Source organism: Accipiter gentilis, chromosome 19, assembly GCF_929443795.1.
Source record: "Accipiter gentilis chromosome 19, bAccGen1.1, whole genome shotgun sequence".
NCBI classification, from domain to species: Eukaryota; Metazoa; Chordata; class Aves; order Accipitriformes; family Accipitridae; genus Astur; species Astur gentilis.
The window spans coordinates 25,694,576-25,718,771 of NC_064898.1; the positions used below are offsets into that span (position 1 = coordinate 25,694,576).

The 24,196-nt window shown below is 39.2% G+C and overlaps 1 protein-coding gene across 2 annotated transcripts in view; it reads right to left on the reverse strand.

Moving 5' to 3' along the window:
- Positions 1 to 315: 315 nt before the first annotated feature.
- UVRAG (UV radiation resistance associated) overlaps positions 316 to 24,196 on the reverse strand; it is a 95,071-nt gene continuing 71,190 nt past the window's right edge. For both annotated transcript variants that reach the window (XM_049822726.1, XM_049822727.1), the window contains 2 exons: positions 13,831 to 13,922; positions 316 to 3,985 (listed from right to left, as the gene is read on the reverse strand). In XM_049822726.1, the coding sequence (XP_049678683.1) occupies positions 3,283 to 3,985; positions 13,831 to 13,922 (795 nt within the window). In that variant the 3' untranslated portion in view covers positions 316 to 3,282. The remainder of the gene's footprint in view (positions 3,986 to 13,830; positions 13,923 to 24,196) is intronic.

Genomic DNA, 24,196 nt, shown 5'->3' on the forward strand with positions numbered 1-24,196 from the left:
CCACTATCCATAAAAGTTTTGCAAATCCAGCTGTCTCCCAGCCCCACCATACGCTGTTTTTCCAGCTGCGTGCCATCTTTTTGGAAAGAGCATGAAAAACAACTGCAGTACCAGCTCGTGTGAAATAGGATTTGGAACCAACAAGGCAGTCGGGTCTTCTAGCAAACCCTCTTGCCCAAAAATTCACATTTTGACCAATAAGGGCCTGATGAACAATAAACCAAAGAGTTTGTGGGGCTGGGAAGGACACTGTGGTTCAAATCAGGCTTGTAAAGAAAACAAACACAAAGGAGCCATTAAGAGAAGACACACAAGTTGAGAGATACTAATCAGTTTTATTTTATAAATACAGATGAGCTTTCCCGCAATTACCAACATAGTTTAAATGTGTCATTTACTATGGGATATTCTGGGTTTGCTTTAAATACCTGGTCAAGCAAGGATAAGCCAATGCTGTTGTGCTTGCTATAAAAATATAGTGGGATATGATCTTCCAAAACTAATATTCTCAAAAATCTTAGGAATTCCTAGTGAGGGGAAAAGATTGCAATGAAATGTTTTCTCCACTTGAAGACATTTGCAGACATTTAACAGTGTCACAGCTGTGCAGGAACTGAAAGGCTCTTGACAGTTTAAAGCACACTGTGATATATCATCTCACCTTCAAACCTACTATTTGTTTCTCTCCCACTACGCTATTTTCAAAGTAATTTACCAGGGGGAAAAAATAAACACAAAAAAGCAAGCTATGAGGTGACTGCAGTCTGTACGATCCCCCATCCTCACACCAACGAGAAGTTTGTCAATGCTTTAATTAGCCCTGCGATGCTGTCGCCCTTCACACCACCTTCTACATAGAAAGCGATGAAAGTGGAAGAGAAACATGGGGACAATTTAAGGCCTACTAAAGATACATCCATAGAAAGCCCGTGAAAGAAGCTTTGTGCGACAGATGCAGAAATCAACCATCATGTTTGACACATTAACAATTACAGGGCTCAAACAGGAACAGCAACACAACATCAGGGAGGAAAACTAGACTTCATTTGGTTGGGTGCAACCTGAGAAAGTGCGCAACTAATGAAAAAAAAATATCCAAAGTCCTGCTGATGCTCTACGAACCTAATTTCAGATGTCGCTTAATTGCACTGAGACGCTCCGTGTTTGCCTACGAAACATAGCAACTTCACAACTACTCTTTGGGTTGCTTTTGAAAAGTCACCACCACACGCAAGCTAATGCCTTTCCGTTATAGAAGAAAACGAGTGTGCCTACAAACAGAAGGTCTGTGCTGCTTTGAGCGTGCCAGATCCCATCCCGCAGGGTACATGACTGACAACATTCCCTGATTTCACCTAAAATTACAATGCTATCAGAAGATGGTAAGATATAGTCACAGGACAGAGTACCTTATGCCCACTTGATTAACAAGGGCTTCAGGATGCCAAAGACAGTGAGAATTTCCTACCTATCTCTTCTCAAAGATGATGGCAGTGCTTTAAGCTGCTGCAGCATTTGGCTTTAGGAAAGCTTTTCATGAGGTTGGAACAGAGGAGCTTATTCAGGGAAGAAGATACTCATGAACGTGTCCAACTTCACGCCCAAGTTCGCACCTGGCATCACATTCGATGTCTTACAGAATCGAGGTCTCTGCTCCTGAGTGCTTTCACCTAGCACATCGTACTGGGACAGACCAAAGATAATGAATCGCTGTAGAAAGGCTCAATCCAACAACTCAATTGCAGACACAACCATTAAAAGCTAACAGAAGAAATGTGAATATAATTTTAATACAATCATTAAGGTGTTACCTGGAAAAATGCATATTCTAGAAGAGTGCTATTATGTATATTGGTTCTCACATACACGTCTTGTTCTGACAACAAATAGCCGAGATTATACATATCCACATTTTAAAAAGTTAACTTAGGCTAGCCTTACGGTGAAGTTAGGAAAAAGACTAGGCCATTGGTTCAAAAGAAAGCATAGACCAGGGAGGAAAAAAAGCCAGGCATGATGAAGTGTTTTTTATTCTGCTATATATTTTTATATTTGAGAGCTCACAACCGAGCCCAAATTCTTGGGTATACAATAATAGAAAGCAAGAGCAATGAAATCCAAACTGAAACAAATACCAGGAATCACGAAGCAGGCTGCAAATTGCTTTCCCATTAGTGCAGCTGAACACGTGTGCCAGTGGTAACCTACCTAACAGCAAACCACACCTCCAGCGAACCGCTGGAAGTTTCTTCCTTTAAAAGTACAGATGGTTAAAAAGATATTAATTTAGATGAATAATGTTAAGTGCCTCCTTTCTACAGAGGGTGGAGCGATTCCACAAATTCGCCTAATTCCAAAGTGCTGACTGCGTTTTTCAGTCTGGGTTTTTACGAAGACGTCTGTGAAGTGCCTCACAGCACGCTGTCCCTGTTAGACACCTCAGAGGGTGGCAGCTGAACCCCACTTAGGAAGCGCATTCGTTAGGTCTCTACTGATGAGGTCTGTGCCCAACTGAAGTGGGGAATGGTCAGGCTGAGATTTTCATGCAAAACCTTAGAGGCGATTTACTCCTCAAGGCTTCTACCGGTAGGAACAGCGAGGATGGAGGAAAGGAGGGGGAGGAAAAGTCATTTCTGATTAATCAGGTGCAAGGAAACTGCAGATATCACACGGGTGCTCATTCTCTGGCAAGTTTACACCACCAACTGAAGACCCATCAGTGCAAACTAGAACTTCAAAGGCTACAGAGCACAGCCAAGAGAAAGCTGTCCAATTATAACAAACTCATGATATTCCTGTAACACTGACTACGTTGCTCAAAAAAATCACAGGAGTACATATGGGAGAAGGTAAAGAGGTCTTACCATAAATGGTAATTTATGGTATTTTTAAATTAATTTTTTTTCTTCTTAAAAGAGTAAAATAAATTTAACTCTAAATAATAATTAAGAAATTAACAAACATTCATAGAAGGGCCTGATCAGCACTAGAAGTTGTTTCCAGGAAAGCCTTTATAAATGGATTCCAATGCCTAAAAAAAAAATTTCCAACAGATTACAAATACCAGACATAAGAGGACTGGAAGCAGAATCAAAATTTACCTGGGCTGTGAATATACCATGATCCTGTGTTATCGTGCTCAAGTTCATTTGTCTAACACCATAGGAATAGCTTTAGCTTTTTTTTTTTTTATATAATTAATATAAAGAATAAGTGCAATTTTATCTCTATTCCAGATCACTGACTTCACCTCAATGTCTGCTATCAAATCCCTGTCCAAGCTCACTTGTCCGAACTTTTACGCGGTCTGCGGAAGCTGGACATGTTTTCATTCAGTGCATAGATCCTTCGAGAGAACTCTTCAAACTCCCCTAGGACTTGTTCATCACACTCCACTGCCACAGCATGCTCCACCGGGATGGAGTTAAAGTCTTCTAGCTGATCCCCCGTGCTGAACCCCGTCGCTTCCATCCCCATGATCTCCTCTGCTTGCTCCACAGTGCAGCAAAGGACAGGGCCGAGCGAGGGTCGAAACTCACAGGGCTGCTCGTTACTTGCAGTGCCAGAGCACTCACCAGGCAGAAACGCCCCATTTATTGCACTAGTATGTCCTAGGAAAGACTCCTGCCGCTCTTGGGTATTGTTTAGGCTCCCGTTCTCTCCATTTAAACTTCTGCACATGTCCTCGCCTTTCTTGGTATTTCCTTTTGAGGAGTCCATAGAGGTATCCAAGGAAGAAGATATCGATCCAGGTTTTTTATCTAACTCTTCTACATGGGCTGTGATGGCAACAGGCTGTGTTAAAGCAGAGTTGTAACTAGGAGGAGGAGTTTTGTACTGTAGTCTTTCATTTCCCGTGCTGGCTCGTTTTCGGAGTCCTTTATCTGGAGAAGGAAGCCCACTGGAAAAGCCAATATCCAATCTGCCGAAGCTAGAGCTCTGTCTCTTTGGAACAGGAATTGCACTGGATGTATGGTGTCGATCACTATAAAAGAAGGAAAGGATAAATCACAGCTGTCAGGCATGCTCACGAGCAATACAGATGTTTAACCAAAGGCTGAAGCAATTATTTTATCACAACTCTGGGCTCCGTTTGGCCAACTACTTGTATCCTAAAGTGCTAAAACCCCAAATGTGTTTAATGCTGTACGAACTACAGAAGACACCCCAGAGGACAGCTTTACTGAAAACCGGTAAGATCGTGTAGGAACGTTCACAAAGCTCTATGGTTTGAAGAGTCAATCACCCAAGAAACCACCACGTTATGTTAATTCGTACTGTTAACACCATTTTATAGGACCAAGCTGTACTTTATGAATTATTACTGTTGACCGTATATTTATGTATTTATGGCCTGTACTGGGCCATCATAAACTCTTCAAAAGTGAGTAATAATCGCTGAATCCTCTAAGAGCGACTTCTTCCAACAGTGGACTTTCCTGACAGCTGCACAAGGAGAAAAAACACACTAACTGCTATTTGCAGAGGATTGGTTTTGCCAGATCTTCTGCTCTTCTGTGCCAATCACTCCAAAACTTTTTGGACAAGCATCAGCCTCGGTTTCTTGAGGAACGTGAACTAATCAAGCTTAATTTACAAGTTTGATTTTACTATTTAATACAGTTCCACAGACCACTAACACTGTCTCAGGTCTATAATTTGGAACATCCGCTTTACGTCATCTGGGGTGTGTTATATGAAATTTCCTTCATCGGCTTAATCCTTATCCAAATATAATCACCATCCTATATGCAAATAGTATGCTGTAGATTAACTTAAGCATCCGGTTCATTTTCCTTCCAAATTCAAAATAATAATAATAATAATAAAATACAGCTATTACTGATCTGCTGAATATGTAACTCCAAGGTTCAGCTGCTGTCAGCATGAGTCTCCTTCACTAACTCCATTTAAAAGAAACTCCTCCTACTCAAGGCCTGATACATTTTGGGATATGTCTTGCAGGGGAAAACCTTGGAATAGCAGTTACGAGTAGACCCTATCGTGGATCCTTTTCCACGTTATTTTTCTTTTTTTGCTCCCCTTTGTAAATAGGATTGCAAAAAGTCCCTCTGAAAAATAACTACCTCTCTTTAATTTCCCCTCCCATCTTACCTCCTCCCAGGCTGCCCCTTAATCCACGTGTAGGGTTTCCTTCTCTTCCATAAAAAACGCAGATTACCTTAAGGAACAGTTGTTTTTCAGAATTTACAGTTGCGGACAGTGAAGTAGAGAGATAAGTGCCACACATGCAGCTAGCGGCAAAAACATCAACTTTCTTCTTAGATTTCAACTCCTGTTTCAAACCTTTTTAATGCAAACTCCGCATAGCATTTGCAGCTTTGTTTGCAAAGGTTTGGAGCATTCTTAACAGAGGTGACTAAACAGAAAGCAGTATGTGCCACAGATGCTAATAAGTGCTGTATACGTGGTCTTGGAGACTAGTCCCTTACTGACCAGAGACTTTAAAATACTTCAACTAACCCCTACACAATAAATCATTTATTTTTAAAAGGATGTAATATGACAAACACAAGAATCTGAGGCAGGACACTTGTGAACTTTACTCAGGCAATGTGCGCTGCAGACATATTGGGGATGGTCTGTTTTCTTCTCCCCTTCCCCCAGCTTAGTGCTTTCTGCCTTGATTCAGAAAATAAATGCTCATTCCTGCTTTCTCAGGTTTGGGCTGTTATCCTCGTGTTTATTCCTGACTGAAGCTAAACCCATCCTATTCATGTTTATTGGTAGCAATGGACAGTTTCAGAAATCTGCCCATATAAGTCTCCAGCAGCTTAAAACCTAGTTTTGCAGTCTTAAGTAAGGTCCATTTCATTGCATGTAGTTTAAGGAACCTGGTTGCAAGTGCTTTTTGTTCTAATTCATTAGTTTGAACACTTGCATGATAAATGAAGATCGTTCCTGCTTTACTGCCCTATGGGGCAGCCCTTACATACTCTATTAACTGGGAAGTTATTTTGTAGATGAGGGAGATTAGCTTTGTATTGCTGCTACGTTTAGGCTGTTAGATCACTTAGTATAGATCATTCTGCCAGTTCAACTTACTAAGGAAGGGAAGGTTTTTTTGGCTGCTGGACTAAAGAGGTATTGTTCAGGCATACATAACATGTTAGCTTGAATAGTCTTGTCATAACAAGCTCTTTAAAGACTCTCCTGGTCCTGCAAACTAATTAATTTCTCACCCATTTGCCTGCAAGGCCTAGATTTACAAAGGAATTCAGGCATGTTTCTTTTTAGGAGGAACTTAAATTTACATGCCCACCGGAACAGTTTGTAAAGCTACTTTTCTCAACCTAATTAGACACCAGTTTTCACATTGGTATACTCAGACGCTTAAATTCCTTCTGCTGCATAGAAAAGTTGCTGTTGTGCCTAACTTGGGCTGATCAGCACTTGCTGAAGGTAATTCGGGGTTTGCCAATTAGCCAGTCTTAATGCCATATTCAAGCCTTTGCCCTTTAAAGAGTCTGATGTAAGATAAATGAATTTGAGTAAGTTTGAAGCACAGGCCGGCACAACAAATAAGAGTAGCGCATATCACTCGTTCAGATGGTGAAGAGGCTTTGCCTTGAGTTTGATCTCTCCAAGAATTACTTGTGTTTTACATGATGGTGTGCGTCTGTAACTTCAGGAGCTAGGATTAAACCTGGGCTTCCTTTCTGCCCTTCTTTCCCTACATGTCCTCCTCATCTGAGATGGCTCTTACTCTTGTGAGATCTTGCATCTTGTGCTGCAAGGTGATGTGTTCAACAGGAGGGACCACTCCAAACCTGTCTACAGGCTGGTGTGTTTGTAACTTGTCTGGACCCTCTTCTGACTGCTTACATTTCAGGCAAGAGCTTTTATCACTAAAATATTGTGCAAGGAATAGATAGCCTTCTGACTATTTTGAGAAATGCTGATGTGTACCTGTACTTAAAGCCACAAGTACAGCTTGAAATTCTTGCTAGAATTAGATTTTAATGAATGAAGTCAATATTTGATAAGCAGTTAAGCCATTCTATTGTCTAAGGCATTTAGATAAAAGTGAATATGCATTAAGGACTTTGAGGATCAGCTATCTAAGAGTTCATTGCCTAGGCTCCTTCCACAGTCATTGGAGAAAGAAAATGAGTACTGGAGAGAAGGGTGGGTAATACTCTATTAATAGAGAGCCATTTCTGATGAGCAGGAAAGTCACCCTCTCTAGATGCCTATTCTTGACCACAGGGGCAACCCAGGCAACTAGTTTAGGCTAGTGTCTAGAAGGCAAACATGAGAAGATGAATAGCGTTCTGTATATTTTTAAGTAGAACAGTGGCCATAGTCTTGCAGGCAACTAAAACCAAAATGGCTCTAAGTACAGTGGGTTAAGCAGTTAAGGCAAAGGGTCTTTTCCTGTTCCATCACCTCCCTCCAGGTGAGAATGAGAAGTCAAATTGAGGGTTTGGTTCAACAGTAATGTTTACAGAACGGCACAGAGCTCAGAAATACTAGGTTGCTATTAATCTTCACAAAAACAAGCAGCTGACGAAGGGTCACTATTCCATTTGCAACTTCCTTGAGGAAAAGGCTGCACTGTTACCAGAATTCAGACCACTGTATCAAGGCAAAGTCCAGAGAAAGAGATGCTTTATCAGCTTCACAGCTGATGGAATTAATAAAATGTATAAAAAAGCAAGTCCCATTAGAAAACTGTCATCCAATTGCCCAGAAACTGTAAAAGACTGTAAGGTATCGTCACCAGTGAAAAGAGTTTGGCTTGCAGGAACATAGCACTTTAAGGTACAACCTTGACCTGAATTACTAGGGTTGAGCTGGTTCAGCTTCCAGCCACAATTACTTGGTCAATCTTCTGAGACAGCAAACAGATGTGGACACCTGTCCAAAAAGAACAGCCTGCAACTAGCGGAGTATAAAAACTGATTTGATGAACTGTCATCAGGCCTTAACGACTTTTAGTCATCAAGTTGGATCAGACTAGAACTGGTTACGTACATGAGTACGTATAGTTCCTATCAGGAAGCAGGATTTCTAAAACTTAAAAAAAAAAAAAAAGAAAAGAGAAGAAACCTCGATTTATTGGACATTATAGATAAGAGTTACATCATCACCAATCTCAATGTTTCAATTGCATCCAAATCTCAAAATAGTCTAACTTCAGCTGTAAGTTTTACTGGCAGCAAAATTACAATGTAGCTGTTTTCTCCCCAATATTACTTTTTACTGGTTAATAATTAGTCGATTTGGGCATTCTCACAGACCTAAGGCACGAGACACAGACTCTATGCTGTAAACAGGCAAGATAAAGTGATTGAAGTAGGAGACAAACATTTCTAAAGTTATTTTCTTAGTGAACAGATTCTGGTTGTAATCTGTTTGCAGTTTTGATAAAAAGAAAAAGTTTCTTCAGTCAGATTCAGTTGTGATTATTTAATCTGTCTGCAAGGGGCTCAGAGAAACTGTAAAGCAGTATGAGAGACAGAATACAATTCACAGGCTCAAATATGTATCTTTTCCTCCCCCAAAAATGTTTCCTCTGAGGAACATTACTGGATCACAGCTGGTCAAAATACTAAATCTTGATTGTCTGGCCAAAATCCAAAATCCACAGCTACAGCTCTTTGGTATGAGAATACTTTAAAAAAACTTAAACACCATTTGATCTTTTTTGTTGCAAACTATGACCTCATGGCAGTAAGAACGCTAAATGAAGGTGTTTAAGTTGGTTTATAGCCATCTGAAATGTTTGAAGCTCCAAGCGCAGCTCCGAGCCAATATCATGTCAACTGTGCTAAAAAGCAATAATAGTTTCTCACCTTCTTAGAGATTACTGGTTAAATAACGCACAATAGTGACAGGGCTGCAAAGGGAGGCTGCCAATATGAAGTTAAGGTGAAATTGGGTCTTTTGGCAGCTAAGAAATTCTGACACACGCTTTAAAAAAAAAAAAAAAAAACCTTCATAAATTAAGCTACCAGAGTTTTCTTAACTCAAACATTTAAGTTTTAGGCTCCTCTTGAATCTAGCAGTATATGAATCAAGACGTACCTTCGAAACACAAATTTAAGCCTTGGCACGCAAGTATTTTGAGCAAAGCTTTTAAATGCAGACTCAAAAGGACATCTCCCTGACTACAGACAAGACCTTCTAAAGAAGTACCTCCTATTTGCCAGCATTAGATAAGCCTATTGTCTAATCTATTCACTAAGAAAAAAATCTCCTTCTCACTAGACTGCTCAAGTTTGCAGTGTGCTCTTTACTTGCCATTAATAATCACAAATACTATCCCTCAAAAGTTACACAGAGTAAATAAAATTAAGCTGAAGAAGGGGAGAGAAAATGAAAGAGTCTCTTGGTTTAATGCAACCATGATCTAAAGAGCCTGATGTGTGAAAGATAAAGCTGAAAGCGCAAAAAGGAATAAAGCAATGTTCAAAATGTACAGGCTACCCGTAAGTAGAGATTTGGTCTCAAAAGCTGGAATCAACTGCATTCTCGAAAGAAAAAAAGAATTTAAGAGAAAAACTGCATAGGGCCGTCAGCAAAAGCTAATCTTAAAAACGAGCTGCTTTTCTGGAAGCCAGTAAGACTCCAGGACTAAAAAACTGGGAACAGAGAGAATTATTCCCAAAAGGAAACAGAAAAGATTTGGGGGACCACAACTGAGACAGTCTAAATCGGCAACAACTTTGGTTCATCATCTTTCACCTTAAGAGTCAACATCCAGATTTGATATCAGAAAAAGTAAGTTTTTTGCAGTTCTGTAGCCTCCATAACAGTGTATGCGGGAACCAACAGATCTGTCTTGATTTCATCTCCATACAGTACAAATAATATTTTGCAGTAGGGGTAAGGGGAAAGAAAAGTAAACATAGCAGAATATAGGTGCCAGGAGAGATATGAAGAGGGAAGCAGAGCTTGTAGACCTGCAAGCTTGCTGCAATAAATCACGCGTGTTGGGATGTGAAAACATGTATTAATCATTTAAGTGTCATGCCTGAGAAACCAAAACAACACAAATCTCACCAGGCAGAGGGATCCAGCAGCAACGCAATTAAACCTTGATGCAAAAGCACTGGACTCCACAGCCCTTCAACAGGGCTGAGGGCTGCCCCAGAGCTCCAGGCACAACAATGGAGTTCATGAAAGCCTGAAGCAGAGACTTCAAAGAAAAATTTGCTCTGATAGAAGTATGAAATAGGTGGGCTCTTCTACAAAAGCTGTAGGGTTCATTTGTTTGTTTGGTTTTTAATCTGAAGGGCTAAAGAAACTATTTTGTACTCAAATCTAAACTGATGCTTATCAGAGAAAAAGGTTAAGCCTGAAATAACTACATATTTCAGTTACCCTATGTATCTAGGGGATTCCATTCCATTCCAGACTGCAGAGAAATACAGATATCTCTAGTCAAAAGGAAAAGTGAGACCAATGCATGGGCTAGGTGTTAAAACCAGTCCAGTTCAAGGAGAAACTAAGTACCGTGTAAGTATTTTTTTTTTTTTTTTACCGGTGTGATTATGATTTGACAAAACTTAAATTCAGCAAAACCCAGATACAGTGCTAAGAGAGGAAACTGAAGACAGCAACAACAAAACCAAACCAGGCAATGCGAGTGAATCTGTAGATAAGAAAAACCCATCACCGCCTCATATGTTCCTGCTCTCAACCTGCAAATGAAGGATAACCTGGAAATACTTTACTGACTACGGTTTGTGGCAGAGGGTCATATGACTCACCTACAGTATCCTGAAAACAAAAAATTCCTTCAGTTTAACAGCTGGTGTTTTTTATGCTTGTTTAAATATGTGTAATCAGATATTATCCACAAGACAGTGGGCATCTGTACTCTGCTATGTATGTGCTCAACTGCAATGCCCGATTATAAAAGTCTAGCCAGTTTTCCCCTTGAGCTAGACTCCCTGTAAAGCCTCATTTCCATTCATATTATTAGGAAGTACTAAGAAGCATTGTTTAGAATCATTAGCCTTAAAAAAAGTTAAAAATGAACAACTATTCATACAAATTTTGGAGGCGAGAAGGAAATGAGGCATAGACGTTCATGGGGGGGAAGGAGGGAATGTGATACTCCCAGAGAACTATGCTTAATATTTCTATATGTTTTGAAATATTATCCAGCAAAAAAATATGTTTTGTCTTGTTAATGACTGTGTATCACCTATAGGAAAAAAACCCCCTGGCTGTATGATGGCTAAACCTCTAAGGCATAACCAAAGCTTCTATTATCAGTTCTTCAAAGCCAGCACACACCAGAAGGGAAGAACAAATACCTATGCTTTGAAAATGATACCCATTTAATGTGTCCCAGAGTCATCCCACCTCTGCTTCTTCAAGACTGAAGGAGACATCCACGACCTACACGCCTCCCACTCTACTGATGAGTACACATGAGCGCTACAGAAGTCACAGTTTAGGTATTTCAGCCCTTCATTTTCAGATTTGCTTAGGGGACCACATGTCATCTTAGGATTTTTACATCACAGTGATGGATACCACACAAATACTCATAGTAATACTTTCCTGATGAAGAAAGCTTTTCTTTATGCATCTTGCTAGGGGATAAGAAGAAAAGCAGGGAGAATCTTTTCGGCTGCGCCTGAAATTACTGACAGAATAAAACTACACATGGGACTGAGCTTCCTTTTCTCAGGGCCTGTTTACTTCCACTGTTCTTTTGGCTGAGTTGAATTTTCATCAGGCAACACTTTTTACAGTATTGCTCAAAGATGATTCTTTTTCTACTCCTGTATTTGTTTTCCTTTGCCAAGACTCTCCTCCCAAAATAAGTGATTTACACACTAGCTTAGAGTTCACATGGATCAGCATTTATGTGCAAGGAATGAAAGATAACAAAGGCAAAGAGTGACACAAAAATGAGGGCTGGTAAGAGCTGTGGCATGATGACGTCCCATAGGTTTTTCATCACCGTTACCCACTGAAGTAGAATTTTTGTCCCAAAGGTCTGATATATTGAGTTGTGCTACTCTGAGACGCTAACCCGGCTTGAAGCCTGCTCTTATAATTTTTAAATCGAGCAATAACAAAAAGCTTGGTTTTGCTTTTGCATAAAAGGATGTGCGATCGCATACTGTCTATAGAACCAATGTGGTGTTCTTCCCAGGTTCTGCATATTGCAGGAAAAAAAACAAAAAAAGAAAAGACTTTTAGAGCTTAGCAACATTCTAGGACCCTACTAAAATACAGCAGTAAGAACGCTGTTGGAATAGTAAAATCCTTTAAAAGTTGCAGAAATGGGTACATAAGAGAAGGCTGTATATGAGCAGTTTGCCTGCTGGTTTTCAACTCAAACCCATAAAGGCTTTGCTAGTTCTGCTGGTTTAACATGTAAGGAATTCAGATATAATATGAATAGCACTAGAAAGCTTTAACTCCACTGTAAAAGAAGGGCCAGTGCCACAATGTTTAGTGTCATTTCACATCAGATTTAAAAATTAGTTCAAGCCTGGTTTTCAATCTCCCCTAAAAGCCATATACTAGCCCAAAAATACTAAGGTTTGGCTATTGGTGCTTTGTAGTTTGTCATCTTACTAAGAATAACTAGTTTCCGTTAGGAACACTGGAAACATTCTTTCACCTCAATTTAGCATAATATGGGCCAGAAGAAATTATTTCTCAGACCAACCGAAGCAGTGAGGGAACCCATATCCATCACCAGAGCACCTGGAGGCAAAACCTGATGGGGTTACCTCAGACTGGATGATATTTTCAACACTTTGGAGCATCCAGGACATCTGCATGGGACCAGGTATAACACAGGGATCACATAAGACCTGTGCAACTTTGGAGCAGTGAATAATTAACCTAGGCATCCTAGAACAGCACAGTGCTATGCTTGGGTGGGATGCAGGCACCCAGAGAATGAAGATGAGAATGCAGGACAAAATAATCGCTTAAGGTAAGAGGCTGCATGAGTACACACAATTCAAAGACCATAAACTTAAAAAAAAGAGAGAATACAAAGCATCTAACACCTGCAGAAATACACTTGCTAGTGAATTCTACCTTCCACATTTACTAAAGTTTATCTCAGTGGGTTTAAGGAGAATTAGTCAAGCCTCATGCTCAAACAACTGCTGCAAGATAAGCCCACGCTAGCTTTAGTCTTATAACATAGAAACCAGTCTGCTTTGATTTTCTGCACAGACAGCGGAGAGCAAGTCTGGATCCTCCAGAGTGAATCTGAGCAGAAGCACTCAAGATTTCCCTGGAAGGTTACTATCACCTTCAGTTACTTATTAACATAGCTTCCCATTTAGCAACAACACTCAAGAGGCAACAGCTGTTTTCATTAGCAGCAATTATATTCAACACAAATTGTGTCGATTTATAATTCAGCTTCCCACGCAGCTCACCTGAATTACACATTTAAAGCAATGGGAAGCCAGGTACTGATCAGACTAAGAGCGCTTCTGCTAAGGTTGTTACGCCTTTCTACTCTCCTGGACTATCATAATACAGAAGGTGCATCTGCCACCAATCCTTAAATACAGTCTGAAGAGAATGATTAATTCACCTCCCTCTAGAGAAGAACATAGTTTTTCAAACAGTCTTCCCCCCATTCCTTACGCCTCTGAGAAGTGTTGTGGGCCCATCATATAGAAGATATTATAAGAGCAGAAGAAAATAGTAAAATATTGTAGACATTTACATGGCGTGTATTCTGGGAAAGTCACAGTCTTCACCGAGCATGCTTACCTCTCGTGAAGAGGAGCTGCTCGTTTGTAAAAAATCCTTACATCCAAATTTTTTTGAAGTATCCACCTCTCTCAATTATAAAAAAATACTTACCATCTAACCATTAGTCCAAGCTCCATGAAGTTTTTCAGGTTAGGAAGAGTTTGCCTTAGATCTGGAGTACTCAGCCCATGTTGATATCTAAGCTACAAGAACAGAAGAAACAAAATTAGGACTGCTTTCCAAATCCCAGATTCCAAGGAATATAACATTATGGTCAGTTAATTTACTAGGTTTTCAAAGAAAGTATAGAATAATCAAGCAGTTCCAAGAGATCTATTCCTCTTAAGGAAATGTTCCATTTAATACTCGTAACCTCATATTAGCAAAACCCACCCAAGAACAGGGACAAAATAATCAGTCAATCTGACTGTTAAATCTCATTACACTTTTTCCATTTCCTATCTGTAACAGGAGAGCAGCCTCACAGCTTAATAAAACTACAGCCATTAAGTGAAAAGACCAAATTTCAACACAATGTTCTATATTCACTGATTCAAAACATTTATTTGTATGCAAGCGCCATCTGTCATCTTGAGTATACCAATGTATGCTGGAATCAGTAGTGGAATTATTAGAGTAATATCAACTAGTAAAAATACATACTGTCACACAACTGATCTAAATCTGTGTTCCTTATACAGTTTACATCAACATTTAAACTGCTGCTATTATTCTTATAATTAAACCCAGCATTCAAATAAAACGCCAGGTAGCTAAGAGAAAGGCTTCAAACACTGCCTGACTTTAACCCAAGTATTAACTCCTATGTGGGTGCAACCTTAAATGAAAAGATTCAATATGCTGACTCCATGCAAACTGCAACTTGCTTTTACCCTCAGACTATCAAATCAAGTACACATGACTTAACTGTCACCGCTGGTAATTATAAATACTTAATTAAGAAGTCCCCAAACTAAAAATACCTCTGAAGAAAACAGCACATGGAAGGGAAAAAGTCTTTCTTTCTTTCACAGTTGAATCTCAAAACTTCAGGGAAACTTTGCAGGGAAATTTATCCCTTGTGTGGTTAAAAGATGAAGAAAAATAATCCCTAAATTCCAGTATCTTTAAGACTATCAGAATGAAGCAGTATCAACTTAATATGCAGTTCTCAGCAGATGTTAACACCCTCTAGAAGTCACAGCTGACCTCCAATACACACAAACAGTAACTGCACAAACTCGATACCGATAGAGCTACTTGCTGAAACATGGAACAATACCACTCAAAGTTAAATCTGTTTTTTAGAATTCCACACCTGTTTCCACAATTCATGAAAGTAAGGTGTAGGCAAGCATCCTCTAAGTTAGAAAGTTTTCTGACTTCTCCCAAACAATGGGCCAATCAGTTTTTCACAGAAAAAGACTCTTGAAATTGGGAATGATTTCTATGCTGAATTTTAGTAAGAAAAATTGCTTTGGAAGAAAATCATCCTCAGTACTGCATTGTACAACAGGAGACCATTTATTACACAGTTTATTATTTCCATATGGACACATCCAAGTCATATGGTGGGCTTGGATTCATATTTTCTGCTACAGTGACAGAACCTGGATTAAGACAACCATACAATATAAATTACTAAACGATCACCACATTCTCCTGATGGGATTACTGTGGATTTGGTTAACCAAAGGACTAGCCTGGGGCAAAAGAAATAAAAAAGAAAAAAACAAAATAAAACCCCATTACATTAGTTCCTCCTACTATAATCAAATGTTCATAGAATACCCCTTTTTACAGTCATCCTTAAATTCTAAGGTTTCAGAGCATGAAAAGAATTGGATTAAGGGATTTCTTTATTTCCAACAGCCAAGATCAGAGGAATGCATGCAAGCCTCTTGTACCAAAACATGAGCAAAACCACTGTTTCTGCTAAACCCCATTTTCATATTGCAAATAGTAGAGATGCACAGTAAATAAAGTTAGGATGTCAGTTTTGTGAAACCTCTAGAAAAAAACATATGATTTAAATTTATAAACTGCATTCTATTTTGGCTTTGTAATAGCTTAAAAACAAAGCAATATTCCCTTACGTGTCTGTATCAATACAAGCAGATGATGACATATTTACGAAACAAACCTACAAGTAAACCCAGAAGCTGCTGAAAAACTCATCTGCCTTCTAATGACAGAAAAAAAAAATAATTAAAAACCAGATGAGGCATCATAGCCATGAGTTACTTCCCAGGTTTTAGTCTGGTTCCAAAATTACCTCCCGATTAACGCCACAAGGTTAACTCCCACTTCGCAGCGGTCTGCAGTAGTCTCACATACACCCAAAAAAGAAATCTCTCTACCTCTACCGAGTCACAGAACCCACTACATGGGTAGCACACAGCAAACAGGAGCATTGCGGGGAGCGGGAAGGCAGGGGAAAAGATTTCTCTTTTAAGTAAAAGAGCAGAACTCCTCTTCCTCCTACTCTCACCCGCTGACGATGCTGCATCATTAGTAAGGACTGGGGTTTTTACCCCAAACCGTAAAGCATTTCTCATACACCTTTCCTTAAGTTTAATATTTTTTAACAGACACCACCACCCATATAGGTATAGTTACTCCGCCTCATCCAATAAATAGTAAGACACTGAACGACAGTAATAACCATCATCTGCGACCTCTTACAGCAGATTCATACAAGTACCTTTGAACATCAAAAATCAATTTTAAAAAGAGAAACATGCAGGGAGAGGACAGCTGCTTTGCTCATGAGATTTAAAAGGGTAGGACAGCAAAAGCAGAAAGAGGTGGCCGTGTGCTGTCTTGATTCTTTTAAGAAACTGAGTTCACATTTCAGTTGTTGCTACTAAACATCACCCATTTCCACCCACCCCACACTAAGTTTCCAAAGGAACCAAGTATAATTTGCAAAAGCAGCATTTTATTTAAAGATTAGATTGTTTCTTCAGGATATTACAGACCCGGCCATCCAAAGAAAACGCGCCTGTTTTAATTTGAGTGAACAAGTGTCCAAGATTTGTGTACACATTTATGACCGTGTATTCTCCATGGGACTGTGAGTAAATCATTAATGATGTTCAAGTAATAAAATATTAATTGCCACTTCCTTACTAATATTTAGCTCCTATATACAGCTTTGTTTTCCCAAGTGCTGTGTGAAACGTTACTTGATTGAACAAAACCACATAGTAAACGTGAACTGGAAAACAAATAAGCTAAAGAGCTCAGACACTTCAGACAGGAGTCAGAGTCTGCTCTCATACCAGTTACTAGAAACACTTACTCCACAGAAACAAGATGTAGCAGATGAGATGCATCATATATTATGAACAGTTCAAGACAGAAGAACTTAAGGGTACTGACATTTAAGGGGGAAAAAAAAAAATTCTCACTTTGTAATTCCCTTAACTTACACTTTCAACTTTTTACTGTCCTTTGTTACTTCGGATTCTATGTTAACTGACATAATTCCAAGTTATTTCACTAGAGATGTAAAGAAGCAGCTAGTCAAATGTAACTTTAAAAAAAAGCACATATTCATGTTTCCAAAAGATTTTAGAAAACAACTCCAGATTCATTAAATTTGATTCCTTTCTCAGACAACTTGTATTCCAAACCTCTGACACTGCAAATCCAGGGTAATAAACTTAAAAGAATTTCAACATTATGAAAAGACCTTGAAAAGAGGATAGACAGTATTTGTAACTATCAGTAGGTAACTGCCTATACTGCTTTTGTAAAATCCGAGTTTTTTGTTTGTCCTAAGACAATTTCAGAAAGTACCTGTACAGAAGAATCTGAAGAAAGAGGATATTAAATTTATATTAAGGCCAGCTCTACCTCTACAGAAGACCAGCCTATCATACTGTGGATAGTTTATATTATACTTGCTATTTATTCCAAGATCACAGAAAACCATAAATGTTGAAATAAACTGCATTTAAAACAATGGTTCTCAGAGTGAAAGGTAGATTTATTCTTAAAACTTGTATTCGCTTTCTAATAAACTGTGTAAACACTTAATTTCCACCAAAGACTAAGAAAATTGTTCCAGCTAACACAACCACAGTATTAACCTTGTTTGTCATGCCCCAGCTACAGCTAATTTGTAACAAGGCAGGCATAATTGGTTTAGACTCTTGAGTAAGAGGAATGAAAAAAAGTAATAAAATTCAGCTGCTCCAGTTTCTACCTGTATTTCCTTGTGTGCAACGGTTTGAACTTCTACTGGAAGGAGGTTGTCAGTCCTCAGCAGTGAGCTCCACCCTGAGCATCTCTAAACCACTCCTGCTATCCAAGCATCTTCCAGGTGATTTGTCAACCAGACAAGCATACTTAATTAAAATCATGTCAGACAACATAAAAGGTTACCACCTTCCTAAAGGTAACAATTCCATGATAAAACATTCATTCACCAAATCATGATGAGTCTAGCTATCTCATTTGTTAATGTATTAAAATACAAATCTACAAAGCAGTTACTCTCTTACAAAGTAAGAGATAAGAAGTACTAGAACTATTAAAGTATTTTAAAATAAGCTGGCTTAAAAAGAAACCATTTAGCCATCTTTCTATTTCCAGGTAATACCAGATTGCACCCATGATCAAAATTGGGGCTTTTGCCACTAAGGGACTGCCTCTTAAGAAAAATAACAATATCCTGCATTTACGTGCAAAGAAGAATAGCCCATTTCATATACTAATTCCTGTAACAGTATTTAACGACTAATGGTGTACGAGCATTTACCTTTACCTTCCAGCCAGAAACCACAGAGTACCTGGACTGGAATATCCTTTTTTGGGAGTGCAGAATGAACTCCTCTGTTCATCATTTACCATATTGTTTCCCCAGCCATCTTGTTCTAAGACATGTGGAAGCTGTCTTCCAGCTCAGACTGTGTTAATAAAGCTCAAAATACCAGCCACTTCAGTACATGTTATGCATAATACTTGAGTCTACATCGAAATCTCCAGCATATTTGCTCTTCCCTTAGTCTCTACTGCAGGCAACTGGTCCTCGGTGTTGTAGCACTGTCTATCTATACAAGAGGTGGACTCAACCCGCTACTACACTATGCAAGCTCGTGTACTGCTAAAGCAGTCAAGAGCAATTTTGAATTATTTTCAGTTCAATAAGGAGTTGTGCTTGATAGCATCAAGCATTTAAAAGGACATCTGCTCCACAAATGTGAAAACCCACAAACAAAAATAGAAGCAAAAGTGTTCTTTCAATCAAGTTCGCAGTATTGGTTAGAAGCCAAGCATTTACATAAGGTTTTTAGAGAATCAAATGCTGGGACAGAAATATAAAATGCAAGTTTTAATAAAATGACATAGTTAATTGTTTTACAAGATTCTGGATGACTTTTCAGAGTATGAAGGAGCACTGGCTGGGATTCAGATGACTAAGCACTGCAATAATGAAAACAGAAAGTGTTGTTACAATGCCTGTTGCTATATAAACAACCTTGGGGGATCAGTGAAATAATGCCTGCTGCTATATAAACAGTTGTGTGTGTTTATACCTTTTGGGGGAAATTATAAAATTTTAGATTATTTGCACTCTTAACATGTTGCTTGCCTTTGTTTTATTAAATCTAGCTAGTTGTTCTAGCTCTGAACAGCTACATGGGTTCACTGAAAAACCCTTAATCTGCAACATCAGTGAAATACATTGTGGTATCAATTAGCTCTTTAGACCGCATATCTCAAAACTAAACATCTAAAATTCATTTTCATTTTTCATATTTAAAAGACTGTCAGTATACATCTATCACAGTTTGGAAGTAAGTCTAACCAAGGCTTTTTTTTTTTTTTTTTTTTTTTTTTTTTTTTAAAAAGCTTCTTGGGGAAGTAGGAGAGGAAAAAAAGCAACGTAGCAAGCACTGATTGTAACAAGTCTTCAAGTCCTCAATCTTGCTTTCAGAAGGAGCAAACAGAGGACTGCCACAGTAGTGACAGCCCTCATCCAAACACGAGGAAGTGCTCAAATACACAGCTATTTTTATGGAAATGCTGACTCGTATGTCGATATGCCAACGCCTGCCTCTCTCCCCAAAGTGGATTTCCATGCTGTTCAGAGGTCCACCCTGAAAAGCAGATGTTTACTTTGCAATTCTTCTAAGAGTACTAAACTAACATGAAAAACAAGTTACATCAACATCCTTGAAGACTCATGTCCTTCATTAATCCATTGGGCACATGCTTTAAAGTTCCTAAAGCTGACCCAGAGTGCTTAAAAAAAGCCTTCATTAAAACCACCTTAAAGGACTCCCATCACAATTTTGATTTAGCAATAACAAATAAGGCATACAAACAGCAATCAAAGCAGTAACAGGAGATAACTTCGTTTTCTGCTGTCCCTTCAAAGCCTACTTACAATGACACTGTTATTTTTAAAACATGCTTAGTCTAAACTAGCCTGATTTCCCCCACGCTTACAAGTTAGAAGCTGGTATCAGTAAGATACTTTCCTCTTCTTTTACTTTGATCTGTAAGTGATAACTAGCAGTTGAGATGCTGCAAAGTCACTGGTCCAAGACAGTCGATGCTACAGTTAGGAGACGTCGATCTCGCCATCATGGCTAAGTGTCTGCACACATTAGGTTTGCATGGAGCTCTAACTGATCCAGTTCTCACAAACTGCATCAAATTGACATGGGAACTTTCTCTCACCCACTGGTTCTTGCTACCCCAGGAACAGCCTGTCTCCTTTCCTCTCTCCTCTAAGCCTGGAGAATTTTAATTCACTTCCATCTGAAAGGCAGGGGAAATTCATGCATGAAATCTAAGTACAGGAGTGATTTGGCAGTGACCAGGGAAACTATATTCTCATCTGATAACAGATCTAATTGTCTTCTACCTTCTTTGATTTGCCTTAGAATTATATTAAGCTGCTTCTTCCCCTCACATCCACCAAAATACAAAGTCTGATCGTTACTCAAATACAGCAGCAGCCTGGACACTAATGCTCAACAACTTGTAATATTCTGCCAAACATTTATGAAGTAGTTTTCTTCTAATTTTTAAAACTGAAATGTGATAATAGGCAATATTTAATACTGGATTTTGGTTTCACAGCAATAGTGTTTATTGGAGATAGACCACAAGAAAATAAGGAAATAGGAGTACGTGTTTGAGTACATGCAGAACACACTGTAGAACTAAACATTTAGATGAGCCAAAAGCCGCGTTTCCTCCAGGACTCTCTTTTTCATATTCGTGAAACCCTTCCTGAGAGTAAACACAATATCCCTCCAGAGAGATCTCAAACTTTAGCCTTCATGGTTCGAGTCTGGTATCCCAGTAAGGATATGGGAAACCATCGTCAAAGACAGGCTGGGGGAAACAGCCACTTACATAAGTAAACTATTCCTGTAAAATTTGGTGGTTTGTGGGCTCGTTATAAAAATAAAGTATATGGGCCGCCTTGCCCATAAAGGTGCCTCTCATATACCATGACCATTTTACAAAAAGAACATTAAAAAAAGCAATTTAGAAGATAGAGCAGTTACTGGCCTCAGAACAGTTTCCCTCCTTCCCCAGTGAAGCACTCAAATAACTAAAACCATGTTTACTCTTCAGCTGTAGTCTTGTTGCATTATAGCTTGATGAGATGAAACTATACAGCATAACTTTTCCAGGTTCAGGTCAGAACTTCTTAAAACAGCTCGGTATCTCAAAGTGATGTTTATTGGATTATAAGACATGGGCACACTTACTTCCTATGACCTCATTCATCCTGAGCTTTTGTATTAAAAATCATTACATCAGGCACAGAACAAAAGGTCAGATGTGCAAAAGCCAGAAGGAGAAAGACAAGTAACATTTTGTACACCTATCTTAAACACATTTTCTTTATGCATTTAGCTCCCCAAGCGTAATTTTGTGTTGCATGAGAACATCTGATGCTTACTTTTTACCTATATACACCAAAAGGTCAAGTGTCAGGAGTGCACAGGTAGGTACAGAGAACTCACCCACCTTGTCCTGGCTGGAAATCAGAGTGAATATAGCACAGAGCCAGGCTGAAAGGCTTCATGGCTGCACCAGGGCTATTCCATCAGCGCAGGGGGTGGACGAGCATCCACAGCCATCTGCATATGCCTGTGAACTCCTCTCTGCTAGTGATGAGGTTTTATCACTTGATGACAGTTCATAGCAATATAGTAGAAGTTTCCAAATAAGTTTTGGGAAATTTACATATGGTGCTACTCACTCTTCCTACATTTGTTCATTACCTTCAGATTTTTATAAATCCACTCCAAAACCAGGCAATTCTCCCATCTGGCATCAGTCCAGCTTTACCTTGTACCTCAAGATGTTGCAGGAAAGGAACCTGCAGAATTATTTCAGTGTGCATGAACAATGTGCTCCATTAGGTATTGCACACTCCAAGTCTTTCAGCTATTTGTTCTTTCATGCTATGTTGGGAAAGCCCTTGTTTTAAGCTAGGTAAAATTGAGCTTTCGGCAGTTTTTCTCAAGCATTCATCCAGGTTGTGAAACCTGCTCCTTCAAGTGAAAAGGCCCTTGCTTTGAGAAAACATTACTCAAAGAGCAAGTGATTCAGGCCATGCCACAGAACCTAAATGTAGGAAGAATTTGGGGATTCTCAGCTCCCAGACCCACTTTTCACCTAAGCTGAACTGCTTCCCAGGTATCCATTACGCTACTTTTAGTAGGCAAAGGAGATTGACTTTTAAATAAGATTAGATTTTGAATCAAAAGGGAAAACCTCTCATTTGAGGAATATAGAATTAATAGTTTAAACTGTGTAAGGCTTGCTTCCTATCAGGGTAACACCATCATTCAGTGAACACCAAATGGCACTAAGAGACACCGATACTGGAAATCTTTTCTCATATCATAGACAATATTTCAAACTTAAAAGCTGAGGTCAGGGAACGTTAAACCAAGGTCTGTTAAGCAACAGCCTTCCTGAAGACAACAAGCAACTTTTATTTGCTAAATTGAACCAGAGCTTGTTTTTTCTATTTACACAATGTTAACTTGAGAAATATTCACATGAATTACAAACAAGATAGATACAAACAAAGAAAGATACAATAGTCCCTTTAGTATTTCCAGTCTCTTGAAAAATGAAATACTTTAAAGCTCTGGATTTCCAAGTGTTCTGGACTGATCAAAATGTAAATAAGCCAATACATATCAGACACTTCTATTCCTTTTGTTGGAGAATAACTTGCTCTAAACTTCAACCACAGTATATAATAAGCCTGAAAGGCATTTATGGGTGATTAAGCAGCTGTCATAACCAAAGCTTTCAAAACAGGATTTGTGCCCCGATGTGCCAAATCCTATGCACAGAAGTATGAGACAAACCCTGCCTCACAGAGTACAAAACATACATATTAAACTATACAACAGAAGAACAAAGGATGTGGGTGGATGGCAAAGTGAAAATAACAGCAGGTCAGCAAAAATAAAAAGTCACAGCTTGACACTTGCTAATGACAGATAAGAGTAATTTTTGTGTATCAAAGCAAGCAAGATTTCAGGAAATGATATGCATTTTAGCGTGATTTCCCCCCCCCCCCCCCCACATTAAGAGATGGCAACATGGCAGAAAGTGAGAACGCTCCTGAAGGAAGAGACAGGCTCACAAATGAGGTCCATGAATTCCACAGGTGTTAACACTTTATATCTGAAAGTCAAGCTTTGTCTCCAGAGCACACACCCTACTCATTAGGAAAAATTATACACTACATCTTTTCCCTACACTAACACATTGTGCCATGTCTTGATAACAGACTTCCCACTTGCCTATCTCTTTCAATTTCAAAACGTAGCGCTTATATATACTACAAAGCAGTTTAAGTTGGCAAATCACATGTGTTTATGTCAGCTTAACTAGATCAGGAATCCATTTTCTTTTCGATTACTAAATTTCAGTTCTATTTTAAACACATACTCATTTTGTAAAAAAACCTTAGCAGGCTGAAGAGTTAACGCACAGAGATGATGACAGCTACACAGTACACAAGTGATCTAACACCCAGAGCACGCTTGCAGGGGGGCGATCCCCAAAATTCTTTGGGAGAAGTGACTCTAGGCAAACCTGGTGCTGCCACCTCTCCTATTCCACCCAACGACGTTCACCCCACCTCATCTGCTCCGTCCTCTCTGCAACCAGAGCAAGCAGCACAGCCTCCAGCACTGCCTGGGCTCAAGCTGCAGGTGCGGTGATCAGCACAGGTTGGAGAGCCAAGACCTGCTCCTCCGCAGAGCAAGTTAACATTGGCCTTTGCTGATCAGTACAGATTGCCTACAGGCAAGGATAGGCAGGCTTTCATCTGAATGAAAGGGTGACTGTTGTTACAGCTAATCCAGTCTCATTTCAACCTATTTTATCTTGGCATGGGTGATAGGAAAGGAAAAAAAAGAAAGCCTTCCAACAAGTTTGCAAAAAACATATGTAAATTCCCCAATTCTAA